General features: G+C 53.0%; 1 protein-coding gene across 7 annotated transcripts in view; it reads right to left on the minus strand.

The window, feature by feature from the left end:
- The window catches only part of LOC106742292 (hemicentin-1-like), a 357051-nt gene that overhangs the window by 320751 nt on the left and 19877 nt on the right, over positions 1 to 16423 (minus strand). For 4 of the 7 annotated variants that reach the window (XM_014615106.1, XM_014615105.1, XM_014615101.1 and 1 more), the window contains exons 1-2: positions 10984 to 11340; positions 5827 to 6408 (exon numbers count right to left, since the gene is read on the minus strand). In XM_014615106.1, the coding sequence (XP_014470592.1) occupies positions 5827 to 5884 (58 nt within the window). In that variant the 5' untranslated portion in view covers positions 5885 to 6408; positions 10984 to 11340. Of the gene's footprint in view, positions 1 to 5826; positions 6409 to 7060; positions 7333 to 10983; positions 11341 to 16423 lie in introns of those variants that run through there. The other 3 variants (XM_014615104.1, XM_014615103.1, XM_014615102.1) reach the window with 3 other exon arrangements.

Genomic DNA, 16423 nt, shown 5'->3' on the forward strand with positions numbered 1-16423 from the left:
AAAAATCGAAATTTAAAACCACCAGGTTTCTTCGGTGGAGATGAAGAACTGTCAAATAATTCTGGCAAATAGTTGGTAATTAATTCTCTTAAATTTAGAGCCACCTTACATTTGACAAATTCAGCAATTCATTTACAAACTAAGGAATTACTGCGTCCAAATGAGCATTTGTCACGAGCTATTGAAATACAGTTAAGTTGATAAAAATATAACTCGATCTAAGAGGCTGAAGGACAGGTAATCACGTTTCCTTGATTCTACCACCTTTTTCTATGCAGTAATAAACCAATCTCCGGCTCCGTGAAATGAGTTTTCAGTCTTTCCGGTACATGCTTGAAATCCTTTAACGCTACCCACCCGAGTGAAACGTGCACAATTAATTCGGTATTAATTCGGTCTGCCGGGGTGACTCAATGCTCCGACCTATCCGACGTTAACTTCACTTGGACGATCGCACAAACGAGAGCTGACGGTTCCCGTGCGGCATCGATTTGACATAAAGACGTGAAAAAAAAATACGCTCTCTCTCCCTCTCTCTCGAGGGAAGTTGAGAGGGTAGCGCGCACGTGCCCGCGGTCAAACGGTGTCCCTGAAGCAACATAGGGTGGAACGTGAAACGACGTCTTGTATCGTCGCCGAGTCCTCCCGCGAGTGCCCTTCCTCTCACAGTGTCAACTCGAGCCTTACCGATTTCCCCATTAACGCAATTATTCGCGAAGGTGGCCCCGAAGATACATTTGAAAACCCACCCCCCACCGGGCTGCTTTCACGTATATATAAGACATTCGCCGTGGCGGCCGCGATATTGACTCGCTTCGAGTTTCCCAAGAAAAATACGAGGCGCACGCTCCGCCAGCTGTTACCTCGCCGAATAATAATCATAATCGAGCTCGCTCAAAGGACCCACCGCAACGCGCGCTGTGTGTACTCTATTCCCCTGATTACTCGGCTCCGTAATGCGACGATCGCTCATTTCACCGTCGGAGATACCCTTCGCATGAAAGGAGAGGAAGAGAGAAAGAAAGAGAGAAAGAGAGAGACAGAAACGGACAACGGAGTCGACACTTCGCGCCGTAATTCCGCCGGTTAATCCATAATATTCAAAGACGGGAAGTCGCGTGTGTGCCCGAGCGGTGTGCAAAAAACTCGACTTTGCCGACACGCGCCTGCAACCTGCTCTCTCTCTCTCTCTCTCTTTCGAAGCCTTTCGTGGCGTACAAGAGGGAAATAAACCGGCCGACCGACCGTATGGCAACCGTGAACCGGACGAGCCAGGGCCGCGCGGAAGGAATAACCAGGGGGGTGACGCAGCGGGGGTGACAACAAGGGGGCATAAACCGGGGACACGTAATTCGCCGGCCACGCCTCGGTGATCGTGCGGCACGCATGAAGGCGTGCACGCACGTATGCACGCACGCACGCACGCGTGCACGGTCGCACGCCCGCCCACGCGTGCGGCCTGGATTTGATTACGGAAAGGGCCTCGGTGGTGTGCTGCTGGTGACGGCGACGACTCGGACTTTCTCTCGAGCCACCCTCGTAGGGAGGAGGGGTGGGAGAAAAAACAGAAACAGCACGGAAGATCGCGGCGATACGGCCCGTACGACGACCGACTGTGAGAAGTCGAGAGAGAGAGAGAGAGAGAGAGAGTGAGAGAGAGAAAGAGAGAGGCCGTGGGGTCAGGGATCGCGAACAGAGCGCAGGAGCGTGGAGCGGAATAGGGCATCGTCGAGTGGGATCGCGCGGCTTGACTTCGATTATCCTCTCGAGCGGCGGATTATTGTAAAATTATCGCCCCTCCCCTCGCCTTCCGAGCCGAGGTGACACGCGCCGGTTGAGTTTTCCCTGTTTCTCGACGGGGAATTCGTGAGTCGAGTGATCGTCGGCGCGAACGCGGGAAGAGACAGAGCGAGAATTCGAGAGAGAGAGAGAGAGACGTCTGAAAAGATTTCGTACGCAAAAAAATTAGTATCAATGCAAAATTCATATTCTCATGTATGATATTTACTTAGGTTTTTAATTTTAAGTAAAAAAGAAGTAGATAATAGCATAAAACTTCTTGCTCTGTTCATTTCTAGATAAAAAAAATATACAATAAAGTCTATCAAGTGATTTTAAATAATCGCGGCAAAACACTTTGAGAAACGCTTTGACGTTCTGAAAATCCGCCTTGCCATTTGAGGATTGATCCAAGTAACAATTTTCCGAGGAGCATTAGAGCAATTATTTGCTTTAATCCGGCGCTTTTCCTTTTTGCGCGCGACTCCGTCTCTCGGCGGAAATACCAGGGCGCACAGGATGCGCCAACGCGACGGCTCGCGCGCGCTTCATCGGGACTCGAGTGCACACGTGCGGCGGCGGTGAGCGGCCGCGTCGCGGAACGATCGAGCGAATCGGATAAACCGGAAACGGCAGGTTCCTCGGAAATGACGACGAGCGATAAGTCGCCGAATAGACGACTCGCGCTGGTAAAAGTTAACGCGCGGATTTCGACGCGCGTAAAACGGAGCGGCGATAATGCGCCTCGTGATGGAAGGACACCCCGTATATCGCGCTCGAGCACGCTATCGACGGTATTATACGCCGAGAATTATTTCAGTGACCAAAAATTGATATCATAAAAGAGTTAATAAGCGCGTCGAGCGACATTATTTGCAGCGCGGAAATAATGTCGCGCGCATAATTAAGCCCGCAAACAGCCAGCGAAACCCCCGGAAAATCAATTTGGCGGAAGCGCCGACTTATAAATACCATCGATAATCTCCACGCTTTATATGTCACCGGGGTATAATAATAATAATGATGATGATGATAATAATAATAATAACGAAGTTGCGAGCCCCCTGCCGAAAAGCCGGCCGGTATAAATACTTTAATAACAGCGGAAGATAAACGAGGATCACAGGGCGCGGATATACGCGCCTGTCGTAAAGTCTTTATCGACGCGATTCCCCACGCGGCGCGGGGGGGGGGGGGGGGGATAAGAAAAAAGTGAGAAAGAGGAGTCGTCTTCGCAGCGGCCCCCAAACGTCGCGAGAAAAATACAACCCTGTATAAAATTTCGTACCGAATAAATGATCGCGCGCGCGAGAGCTAAGTGCATCGTAATCCCCGCCGCGCTCCTGTTACCCTTTCTGCATTTGCCCGCTTCGAAGTGGGCAATTAAAGGGGAAGAACGACGAGGAGAAGAGACGACGTCGAGAGAGGGCGGGAGAGAGAGAGAGAGAGAGAAAGAGAGAGAGAGAAAGCAAGATAAAGAGAAACCGATCTTTCCCTCTCTCTGGCGCACGCAATATTGCGCATGATGCATGTACGACTGCAAAAAAAACGTTAGTTTGAAAAAAATATTAGGTAGAGAGAAGGACGGAGAGAAAGAGAGGGGGGGGAGGAGCAAAAGGGAAAAGGAGAAAACGCCGTAGGGGCAGGGAATCGTGGCACTCTGGTAAAATAATATTGTTGTTGCTTTTAGGAAGCGTCCTCGCGCGACGATGATTAATGGCCAGGCCGCGACAATGGGTAGACGTCAGCAGATACGCGTGAAACCACGGCGTTACACGTGAATGTCGGCACGTGCGCCATTGTTAGGGAAATAGACTGAATGGTGTGTTAAACAAATTTCAGTTCGCGAACGAAATATCCGACAGGGATGAAAAGTTGCGTCGCGCAAGATTCTATGCCGGCGACAAGTGCGATTTATTCTGTCGCGCGATAAGCTCATACACCGTAACACGGAGAATCTTGGGTGTCGTTGTGCGTGTGTTGTACGTGTACAGCACACACTACTCCGTAGCGAGCTGCGGAACTCGCGAAGAGGATACGCGACAGATTGGCACGAGAGTGGTAAATTGCATCGCGGCGTCATTGTTGGAAAAAACAAAGAGTGCGTCTAATGACTGGAGATTCGCCGGAAATTGCTGGAACAGCGCCATCCAGTCACCGGGGCAAGAAAAAAAGGGCGAAGCAGTGATTACCTCTTGGCAAAAAAAGTGACGAAAGTAACTCCTCAGATATCAAAGTAGTGGCCAAAAGTGAGATTTTTCGTCAAATTCTCTGAGCACTGCGCACGGTGAGAAACATTTTGTACTTGTGTTAAAATCGATCCTCGTTAAAAATTGTATAAATTTTTAACATACCCGCGCGTTAATTCAACATATTATGTTGATATTAAACATGTGCAAATGTTAAAATAACACATTTTACACTTCGGTGTCGATTAACATTAAAATTTGAGTTGACCGTTTGGGAGCGTTTGTGAAATGCGTTAAATTTAACATGATTTTTTTTCCTTGTGTAAGGTCATTTAAGAAAAAAGTAACACTTGCTCTTACCTTCCCAGGTTTATCTTTAGATAACTTAACATATAGCGAGTTTTTTTTTTTTCATGGTTTCACGGTTTAAAAGTTCACAACAAGGAAAGGCCAAGGGCGTACGAACGATACGAATATGCTTTCGAAGCAATTTTTATTAAGAGAGATAGCAAATAAATATATAGAACGACCATGTTTTAAAAAATTACCGACAGCTCAGGAAAAAAGTGACATTGTGAACGACGGTGATTTTTTTAGTGACTCGTCGAGAAAAAGCGACAAGAGGACTTAAGTAACTGGATAGGTGGCGCAGCTGCGCACAAAAGAAAAATAGTATTATTATTAAATTAATAATAGATAATCTCATGTATAGGCAAGAATATTATATTTTTAAAAGATTTTTACTCTTGAATCGAGCGCAAGTAATACGCGCATCGATACGAATTCGATCAAAAAGTGAGGACTAAAAATCCAAGAAGATTTACAATACTCTCGCTTGTGTATGAGAATATCTATCATTGAGGACTAATTTTTCCCCACGTAGAAAGAAATTTCCCCCTTCTTACGAAAGAACCGATAATTACGGCGTGTGTCGTTCGACGAGATCGCCGTCGAGATGCGCAACGATAGCGCGCTATTTCCTGCTCGAGTCTCGCGTAACGTAAAGAGATTCGACGCGGAGAATCGTTTTGGGCGGCTCATCAATTGAGGGCTCGCGGTATCACATATACCGTGCAGAGCCGGCTGTTTGAAAACTTTCGCGAGTTACGGAGCGCGCATTTATACAGCCCGGCTCGCCCGTATGACGGAAAGCCGTGTAATTAAAATCCGCGTCGTCCCCGTCGGATCCTGAACTCTCTCCGCTCTCCGTGTACGGCAGAAGAGAGAAATAGAGAGAGAGAGAGAGAGAGAAAAAGCTAGAGACCCGGTGTGTACATAAAAAGTTTGACAAGAGCAAATGGCGGTTGCTTTTGTGCTCTCGCATTCGTAACGTCGTATTATATACGCAATATTACCGCTCCCTCCCCCCCCCCCCCCNCCCCCTAAACTTTTCGCGAGAGATGCATCGCGTGCCGCAGCGGAGTGTTCCGGCATAATTAATATTTACGAGTCGGCCGGGAGTATCAGAAGCGAGCATTTAAAGCGCGATCCCGTCGGCGTGGCGCCGATTTCAGCATCCGGACGATCGTCGTGCTCTCGTCGTCCGGCCAGCTTCGGCCGTTTCGCTCGCGGCCTGGCGGCTGCCCCTTCGCAAAGGGGAGAACTGGAAGATGAAGACGTGCGGAAAGAAATCCAACGGGGAGGAAAAGAAACGACGAGCTGCCGGGGACTCGCGCGCGTACTCGGTCGTCCCTCGCTGATAGAGGCTGCGCGGTATATACCGCCGGCGAGGAGTACACACCCGGAATGTACCACAGGGCCGCGGGGAAGGCGCGAAGTAAGACATAATTGGCGCCATAGTAGGAAAACGAAGAGTAAGAATAAGTAAAGACGGAGGGATGCCGGGCAGAGAACTGACCTTGCGCACGGACGACGGTGAGCAGGCCGGCGAGTAGAACGATCGGATGGCACCGCATCTTCTTTTTCACCTTCCTTCCCACCTGCAGGCTATTTCCACCCGGGCGTCCTCCAGCTCGTCTCACTATTTCCCGTCTCTCTTCTGCCGCCGCACGCGCGCTTCCCTCAGCGCCACCGAAAAGAACACACTCCCCGTAACACCCCTTCTCCTTCCTCCTTATCTCGCACTCTTTCCTCCTGGTCGTCCTTCGTGCCTCCTCCTCGTCCGGTAGTTCTCCCTCGCCGCGCGCCGATCACTCGATGGTGCGTCTCTCCGGCTCTCTCTCGCGACTCGGTCGCCGTTTAACGTCACGAAAGAACCCGCGTTCACCACTCATATCACTATTCCCCCCCCCCTCCGCCGCCTGTACCTTCGCCGAAGGAAACCGTCCCTTTCCTCTCGTTCCTTCGCCTCGCGCGACCTCCGCGAATGCCGCTTTTTGCCGGCTGAGTCCTTCACGCGAATCACGCGTTTCTCACTGATTGTACCGCCGTCCGCGGGCTCCCGTTGGATCGTCGACGACGGGAGCGGACCTCGCTCGTCCTGGAAACCGGGGAAAAGCTCCTCGTTCGAGTCTTCGTCGGGACGAACAGCGAGCGGCGCGTTCTTTATCGCGGAATAGTCCCTGGCTCTCTCTCTCTTTCTCTATTTCTCGGGCGATGTCTTTCTTCCGGTTAAATCGCCCTATTTCCGCGCCTCGGGGAGAGGAAAACTCGGGCGTGGCTGCGGACTCCACCTCGCGAGCGATGATCTCCCTCTCGATCGGGGATCACGAGGATGTCGGGGCGACGGAACGACGGAAACGAGAAGAGGAATCCCGACGCCCGGATAAGGAGCCGACGACGACAGGAAGGGAGGACGAGCGTCCGGCAACTTTCGCGGGAAGAAACGACGAGTCAACACAGGCGTTGACCCGGAGAAGCGGAGATAGATAGGTGGTAGAAAGAGAGAGAGAGAGAGAGAGCTCCTCGGCTTCGTCAGAAAAGCCGCGAAGACGCGCTCCCGCGGGAGAAGAGTAGAATGTACTGTGAATACGACTCTAATGATCAGCCACGTGAATTCGTCCTGATGTACCGCGAGATCTCCTCCGGCGTCTCCTCCGCGCGCGTCCGCTCGCTATCTCTCTCTCCTCTCTGCGTTTTATCGCGACGAGACACGAGCGGCAGGAGGCAGATGTTCCCGGAAACGTTCTCACCAAGGCGAAGGGTAAATCGGCTTCTTCGGCCCGACAACCTTTATCGTCGATGATCGATGAACTCGCGGGGAGCACACACGGGCGAGAACCTGGCTGGCTTGCCGTCAGACGTATGCGCTCTTTTAAAGAGATAGAGAGAGAGAGAGAGAGAGAGAGATAGAGCGACGGTACGAGACGCCTGTCGTTGCGGCGGACCACCGTTGCGATCCACGGTTCGAATAACACTTTTGCGAGGTTTCCGAAGCTCCCTCGGTCGCGACGGCAACTTCCCGGTCGTCCTGTACCGTGCCCCGACATTCCTTCACCCTCTCGTTCGATCTCTCTTTCTCTCTCTCTCTCTCTCCCTTCCTCCCCCTCCCTTCCCCTCGCTGTCTCTCTTGCTCATTCTCTCTCTCTCTCTCTCTCCCTCGCCAGTTTTAACGGCACTCTCTCCGCTCCGCAACGAGACGTAATTGAATAAAACCGCTAAGTGATTAATTGCCGGAGAGCCTCCGTGGCGTTCTTCCGCACCGGCCAACTTCGTACTCGAGTTTAAAAGATCTCGAGCTCCGGCAACTTTAAAGGATCTATGAACGGAGCGCCCCGCTCCGGCAATTTCGAGTGCCAGCACCTCTCCCACGCTCGCTACACCGGATATACCGTGTCCCGAGAATCTTGTCCTCTCTCTCTCTCTCTTATTCCCATCGGAAAGGCCCGAGGTGCGACAAGAAGAGTGTAAAAATACACTCGAGGTTACCCGGCCGGAGGGGTGTCCGGGCGTATAAATGAATCGACGGAGGCTCCCGAGGAGGTGTTGCATTATAAAGAGAGACATCGCGAAATAGCGCTCCGGGCTCTGGTTGATAAATTACAGTTTTGCGGCCGGACGGATCGATCCGGCGGAATAGCGGGGGAAACGTTTTCTCGAAGCCCTCGTCATTTTTGTAGCGAGAGCAACTTCCTACCGCCGCGAAAGACAGTTCCGACGACGACGAAGACGAGGCTATTATCGCACGGACGTAAATGTCGGGCGAATTCGACGTTTACGGGGAAGCGAGCGGCCCCGCTCCCAAGATTATTTGTCGGCCGATCAAAGTTGCATTAATACACGGGAACGTGCGCGCGACGGTGGCGAAAAGTTTCGCCCTCTCATTATTTATTATCCAGCTGGCCGATGTGTACGAGAACGCGGCACACACGGACGGCTATGCGACCGTCATTGCGAAGCAGCACGCGGTCAAAGTGGGCCGAGAAAAGAGCGTAGGTGCGCGATGCGATGGGAGGAACCCGATATCGTCGCGAAATCCGTCACGGCGAACTTTTGTCCTTTCACTGAAAACCTCGTCGTTTCCGCCGGAGAGGAGGGGAGGGAGGCACATGTGGCCCGACGAGAAACTCTTCCCCTTCGCGCGGATGTTATGATCTCTCCGCGCGTCTCAAACATTCGATGCATCACTCCGGGGCAGCGAGGGGGGAGGAAAAGAGGGGAAGGAAGAGAGGCGGTCTCATATTTTTTTCCTGAAGGCGCAAGACGCGCTCGAGAGGAACGGAACAGTGCGAAATCCCGACGCGAATGGGGCGGTCGAGAGCATCCGACGCGGAATTGCAACACACGATTCTGTTCCTCCCCCCTTCTCTCTCACGCTACTCGATACATTCAGCGAGAGAGTCGCTTTTTCTCCGGGCGGAAAGTCCGCCGGTGCGAGAGTCGGTTCCGCTTTAATCGTGATGTATGGTCCAACTTGCGCTATTAAATCGAATTTACTTATACGTCTCCTCACGTTTTAGGCCGGCGGAGTTTTACTACTTTAAAACTCGAGGCACGAGGCGGGAGGGCGAGGGGAGAGCCCGACGGCGGGGCTGGCGGAACCGGCGAGGGGTCGCGGGACTGGGCGAGTGCGTATCCGCTCTTCGGAAAGTGGGATCGAATGAATTTATTGGTTTTCGCGGAAAGTTCACGGGAGCCTTCGCGGCCCGAAAAGTAATCACGCTGCTGACCTTGCGGCGATGCGCGTCTCGCATTCCTTTATTACGCTCCGCATCGACGCGCCGCGATAACGCGATAATTAACATTTCGCGCCCCGGAGGGGTGGAGGGGGAGGGAGAAATGTAGAACGCGTCGATTTTTCCTATTCCTTTCTCCACGTTGCGATCTTTTTCACAATCGCGGCCCTCCCGTCGATGCCTCGCAGGCAGTGTTTTATGCGCGAAATCGCGCGAGGAGAGAGGAGAGAGAGCGGGAGAGGGAGAGAGAATTTCGCACTCATCGCCCGGAGCGGTTTCCAGGACGACGGCGGAGCAAAGAAGCCAAAAAAATAGCATTTCGTCGCGGCGCCGTCGAAGGAGAATTTCTCTCTCTCTCTCTCTCTCACTCGTCGTCATCGGCGAAATTACACGACACGCCCGATTCGCGACGGCGGTCTCGCGAGGACAAATCGCCCGACGACCGTGTCGAGCCGGCTAGAGAAGCTCTGAAGCTACCAGCCTCAAGTGACGAATCGAATTTGCTAATAGGACTCACTCGTTCTCTCTCTCTCTCTCTCTTTCTATCTCTCCCAGCCTGTCTCTCTTTGCAACCGAGCCTGGGGGAATCAACTCGACGCACGCGGGCGGCACAGGTTCTCTCCCTCTCTCTGTCTCCTTGTGTGTTTGTACGTGTGTCTGTGTGTGTGTCCTGCGGGCTGTTCGTCGACCGACGAGGGTACGGAATGTCGTGCCAGTCGTGCTAACTGAAAACGCTCGTTAAAACGCGCTCATCAGCTTCACACGTAGCGGGACGCCGCGTTGCGATTAACTAAACCGTGTATTGGGGGTAGCGTTCTCGCGACGCTAACGAGAGAGAGTTTCTTTCTCTCTCTCTCTCTCCCTCTCTCTTGCGACGGCGACGCGACGGCAGCGTTTCTCGCGCGTGTAAGCGCGCCGTTTCGCCGCGAGTGCAGTTTTCGCGGCATTCCCTCTGTTTTTCCCGAGGCCGAATGTCCCCCCCCCCCCGACGTTTACCAGCGACGTGGGAAAAATCCAACGACACCCAGCAAGCACGAAACACATACTATCCACGCTCGTTCGGCAACGTCGCTCGGACTCATTAAGCGGATATTAAACGTCGCCGGGCGCGTAATTGCCTGGTCGCTTGTTCAGTCGGGACAAAACCGTCGCGAGGAAAGCGAAATTCACGGAAATCGAGCCGCGAACTTGGCGATTAAACTCCGAGGAATCGCGCGTTCGCGTAGGATTACTACGTCGATTCTCCGTCGGGTCGGGATTATCGATCGAAACACGCTCCGAATTTGGAAAGAGAGAGAGAAAGAGAGAGAAAGTTCCCGGTGGAAATTCGCGAGCCGGAGAAGCATCGGTCGCGGACGGACAGTCGCAGGCCGTTTCCCGCACTCGATATCGAAGACGGCGGCCGTTGGTCCACCGCTGCTCGTTAAGAGACCCCGTGGTGTATCGCGAGGTCGCTCTACGTGCCTCATCTGTCATTCCGCCAGTTCTACCGTGTTTACTTAGCAAAAACACCTGTCGGCACCTGGCCGTCGTTCTTCCCGGGGCGCGCGTAGGACACGCCGATCGCGCCAGCGATGAAAACGCCGATGAAATCGGCCCGGCCAATTATCGAATGGCCGGCCGACCAAAAAGCCGCGGAACTCGTTAAGCGGCGGCTTCGCGGCGGAACCGACGTCGAATAAGAATCGCGGCAGACAGAGAGGGCGAGAGAGACGACGCGGAAATGGGGAAATCCCGGCGATGCACGTCCCGTGATTATCGAGCTTTCGTGATTCCGCAGGAGCGACGGGAGCGGAAGGAGCGTGCGAGAGAGCGAGAGGGAGCACGGCTCATCGTCGGCGAGACGCCCCCGCGGGACCGCCGACGACGCGAAAGAAAGACACCCCCGAGAGCCCGGGACCCCCCCCGCGAACGAGGCCTGCTTGAAATTCGACATCGACCTCCTTTATAAATCCTCAGATCGGGTGTTCCCTCTCCGTCGAGCGGCCGCTCCGCGTCGTCGAGGACGGGGAGACACGCTGCGGACGAAGACGGCGCGACGGCTCTTCCCCGCCCGTGAGGTAAGATCTCGCGCGACTCCCGACGACGTCGTCGAACCGTCCTCGGGATGAAAATTCGCCGTGCGTGAGATCCGTTCGTCGCTCGCGCTCGCCTGCGTCGCGTGCTCGGCTCACACGGAATATTATCGCGGGCTCTCTCGAGCGGCGCGCGCGAGAGAGAGAGGGGTTGTGTTATATACAGGACACGCACACGAGACACGTCGCGTACGCTCGCCACGATCGCGGGCTCGGCACTGGCGCGCGGAGGCACCCGGACTTTTAGTTCCTGGCGCTACCGAGCAGCGTCGCGACGCCCGTCGACTCCCCACCAGGGAGCGGCGGCGACGTCCACCCGGCCGCGCCACGGCACAGCGCAGCGCAACCGCCGGGGGCCCTCCTGAATATCCTAATGCCGTCGACGATGGGAGCCCCCGCCGGCGATCTCACTCTCTTTCTTTCTCCCTCTCTCTTTCGCGCCGCGTGCGCGCACGTACTGTCAATCAAAGGAACGCGAGATAACATCCGCGGATAAAAGCTGTCAGTCCGCTCTCTGTACTTTAGATAATGAAATCCCTAACTTCATTTTCCACGGGGGGGGTGAAAATGCGCAATTATTCCGGCAGACGTCTATCGACGTATGTATATATCCCGGTCGCGTCGACGGTAAGACCGAGAACCGAGGAAGAAGGGGGAAGGGGAGTGTGAAAGGGTTAGGCGAAGTGGAGCGATTCTTCGTGGAGAAAAAATAAGGTGAAAAAGCGGCGGTGTGAAACCCGCCGAAATGCATGCACGAGAGAGAAAGAGAGAGAGAGAGAGAGAGAGAAACGATTCTCGGAGAGAGGCTCGCGTCTCGATGATAGTAATACTCGCCGCCGGGCGAGTTGGCATGGTGCGGGACCAAAATGGAAACATCATGAAACGTTGTCTGTGGATTATGAATATAACGAAGTCAGATTTCGCTTCGGAGATCTCGCTTTGTTTCAATTCTACGCATACCTCGATATAACTGATCGCGCGCGGCGAGTTCAACCGAGGTTTCGCCGCGCTTATTTTAAGACGCCCTCAAATATGGCCCGGAATTTTCACGTGCCGGCGAATATCTCACCTGCGCGCGTCGTGATGGAAAAAAATATATGAAGAAACTATAATCTGCCTGAAATTCCACCGCTCACACACACAGACAGACAGAGAGAGAGAGAGAGAGTGAAAGAAAGAGACACACATACATATATTGCTATCAAATATACGCTACACGAGATCCATTTAAATTACGCGAAGCAGCAGTTCTCATAATCTCAGTGTCCAAGACTAGAGTCCTATTCGCTCTCTCTCTCTCTCTCTCTCTCTTCTGGTCTCCTAATTAGTCTAATAGTTCCGCGGAGTACATAGGTACGCGACCGTATCTATACGATTCCGGAAGCAGAAATATGAGATATATCCGGCGCTTTAAAAATACACGAATAATCACGTGTACGAGGATCATGCGCAGATCGTCGCGATCCCGTGACAATGACCGGAGGTGGAAGAGGAGAAGGAAGGGGGAATTCTTTATCGCGTTACCGTCTATTCCAGGCGCGTCTAACTAACCGCAGCCGCAGTCTACGAGAATCTTTCTCGTCCCTCGGCACCACCCTGGTCCTCGAATGAACCTCGGGAGGAGGATAAGCGGCTGGACACGAGTGAGACGGGAGAAAATTAAAATAAGACGCGCGAGCGTTTCGACGCGACGCCACGATCGCCACACACTTTATATATCAGCCACGTTGCCATGGTAAAGGGAAGCTTACAGGATTTCTCTCGTTTCTATCACTGGTTTACTGTAGTTTCCACCGAGGGTGGAAGCGGTAAGCAGCTCTTTTCCCGGTGCGCGGCTCTTACCGAGCTGAGATGGAGCCTTTCAAGAACGTCTTGTCGAACGTCTCAGCGGCCATAGAAATAACGGGTAGGAAGATGTAAACGGAAGGGGGGGAGAGAGAGAGGGAAACAGACAGAGGAAGAGAAAGAGAGAGAGAGAGAGAGAGGGAGGGCGGAAATAGAAGGGGCGCTGGAAAGATGGTCGCGAGGGTGAGAACTGGGCGCATCAATGTCGCTAACGTACGATCGAAGGTGTTTCCGCACAATTGATCGTGATAACGCTCGCAGTGGTAAGTTAGTCGTCGTCACCTAACGATTCCCGACGATATCGTGGAAGATAGGGGAGAGGGAGAGAGATAGTGCGTTCGAGAGAGAGTCTTCCTCGGCGGGGTTCGCACCGGCTACACGGAAAAATGAGCTCGACTGGATTCACCTCGGACGGCCGCCGAGCGCATCTTGGCTGAAGGACAAGAAATTTCATTCTTACGAGCCGAAAATTTGGTATCCTTTGAAGACGTGTTTGATCGTCCACATTGTCAGGTGGATCCAGACAAACTCCTCCATTGTACCTCCTAAAGCTCCGCGATTCTTTTCTCCCTCTTTATCTTCATTTGATGAATTGTTGTATAATTTGAATCTATCAAATAACAACAATTTCGGTTCTTCGGTAGTCTTATGTTGATTTATACGTGTATTGCTTCCTTGTCTCGTTCGGATTGCACTGATTCTATTTTATTGACAACAAATGAAGAGAAAGACTGAGGGAGCCCGACGAATGTAACTCTCGGCTGATTGACGAGAGAGATACACGCTCGCTCGAGTGTCCGGCGAGAAGCACTGGCGGTTGACCAATTAAAGTAATTAAAGCGAAAAATGAAACCCCGCATATTTTAATTGTTTCGAAGGCGGACGGCTTGCGCGAGAATAACTTTGAAGTCATCACGTAAACAGGCCAGAAATAATATTTAAATGAATTGTTATGTACACACGTCCTCTCTCCCTCTCTCTCTCTCTCTTGCTCTCTCTCTCTCTCTCTCTCTCGCTCTCCCTTTCTCCCTCGTGCAAATCAAACAACGGAATTAAACGTCGCTGTCGGCTTTGCTCCGATCGACAGCGCGCGCACGCGATTTAATGAGCGCGTTTTCATTCTCGAGTGATCGAAAGAACGCGCGTCATGCGCACGTATATACTAATAACAATAATTCGCTGTAAATATGTATAAGTGAAATAATTAATCGCCCTCCAGTGGCGGCGAAGTACTCGCGCGATCGCGTGTGTGTATTTATGCAGTGGCAACTTGAGGCCGAGTGAACGAGAGCGATGGATCATAATAATTTCAATAATTTCGCTATCGCGCGGGCGCGCGTAACAACGGCCACAAGAGAGAGAGAGAGAGAGAGAGAGAGTCAATAAAAATATAAATCGTGACGTTTAATAGTGACATCGTGGACACGAAGCGCGGAACGATGGCTCCACCATCACGGAGCACTCGCGCGAACGAAGTGACTCACACCGATGCGGGTGCGCACACACACAAGCGCGCGCACAGAACCGAGAGCCCCTATCTCAACGTCAGAATTCTAAAGGAGCCGGTTCCCGATCTCGTCAGATAGCTCCTCTCTCTCTCTCTCTCTCTCTGCTTCCTTCTCGATCCCTCGTTTCCCTCTCTCTGTTCCCCGTCTCGATCGAGAGAGTATTATTTTTCGTTAACGCGAACTTTCAGCGGAAATCGCGCGGAGAAAGCCATCAATGATCGCGTCGAGGAGAGAAGCACGTGACCCCGCATGACTCGGGGTCAAGGTGAGATTTTTACGACCGGCGATATTTTACGGGCTGTGTCGCGACGTATTATTAATTAGTCATTAATCGTCGAATTCCGGGATAAAGCGGGAACGTCCGATTGAATGTTTTCGGACGGGCGAGGGATCGCGATACGCGCGCACGGGAGAATGAAGAGTACAAAGAGAGAGAGAGAGAGAGGGAAAGAGTGATGCGCGGGGACGAGAAGGGGTGTGCTGATACGCGGCTGGCGCGCGAAGAGGGTGGAAAAGGGGATAAACGCGGCGAGAGCGCACGCAAGCTCCAGCTGCAAGCAATAAACGTGCATTAAGCCACGCACATGTGGTCCGAAACCATCGGGATTATGGCGAGAGCTAATTAACCCCCTCAAACGACCGCTGTCTATCTCTCTCTCTCTCTCTCTCTCTCTCTCCCCCTTTCCTCTCTCCTCCTCTCTCTTTCATTCACTCACCCACTCGCCCCATCACTCCCGTATCCCTCTCACCTCTCCCTCTCCCTTTTATCAACCCTCCAATCCCTCGGTACACTATTTTGACAGACTGGCCGATTACGCAACGCGACAGAACGAACTTCGCTATTCGATCGCGGTGGGCAAACACGCGAGGACAACGCCGAATTTTCGCCAACTTCGACCGTGAAGGGTGAAATGCCCGAAAAGCGCAAGTATTACCTTCTTTCTCTCTCTCTCTCTCTCTCTCTCCCTTCCTCTTTTTTTCAATGCGACCGAACGCGCGCGGGCGCGATAATCGGCCATGGCGCAGTGGCCGGTTAAACGAATTGCTGTCTGGCAGCCAATTGGAATCTCGGTGCATCGAGTCGCCGGGGCCGCATTGTTGCAGCGACCACCGCCGTCGTGGATAGCCTCCGCGTTTCCCGACAGCCAGGCCACCACGACTCTCTCTCTCTCTCTCTCTCTCTCTCTCTCTCTCTCTCTCTCGCGCACGAGGCAGGCGCGAGTAAACGCGAAGCCCGGCTGTTTGCCCTGGCGTGGCGCTCGATTAATTTCTCGGGCAAAGCCTGCGGGCTCGAAGGACATTGGCACCGATTGTTTTCGGCTTTGTTGTACTCAGCACTGAGTAAACGTCCGGCAGGAACCCTAGTCCGTTTCCTAATTAAACCAGCCCTGTGAGACAATCGCGCCGGGGGAAATGGGTGAGCCCCGGGTCGCAATGATCGTTCGCCGTTTACCACTTCGACGTATTTGCCTAAATGTAACGTACAGTTTGGGCACACACACACACACACATATACAAGTACACATACACGTGGGCGCACACACGCGCATACGAGGAGTACGAGTGCACGGCGATAATTTAACTTTAAGACCGGGGCGATAACTCAGGTTTAAGGCGGCAAAAGTAATCGGCCGTTGTTGCTGTTGTTAGCCGGCTCTACGAGAGATCGCCTATCTGTGGCGGCCCCCGTGAAAACGGCGCATTGTAAGGGAAACGAAGGTACGGAGATACGGAGGGCAGCGCGCCCACCTTTATCATCTTTATCGCCTGCACCGGATGGCTCGGGCTCCTCTTCCAGTTCGGGAGAACGCGCGCACGATCTTCGATCGACTTAGGATTCCTCCTCGCGCGAACGACGCGCCAACGACTGGTGTTTCGGAACGATGGAAATTTTCGATTTGATTAGCGATAGCGAGATCACCCCCCCCCCCCCCCCCCCCCCCCCCCCCCCC

Source organism: Dinoponera quadriceps, unplaced genomic scaffold (assembly GCF_001313825.1).
Source record: "Dinoponera quadriceps isolate SergipeBrazil2010 unplaced genomic scaffold, ASM131382v1 scaffold628, whole genome shotgun sequence".
NCBI lineage: Eukaryota > Metazoa > Arthropoda > Insecta > Hymenoptera > Formicidae > Dinoponera > Dinoponera quadriceps.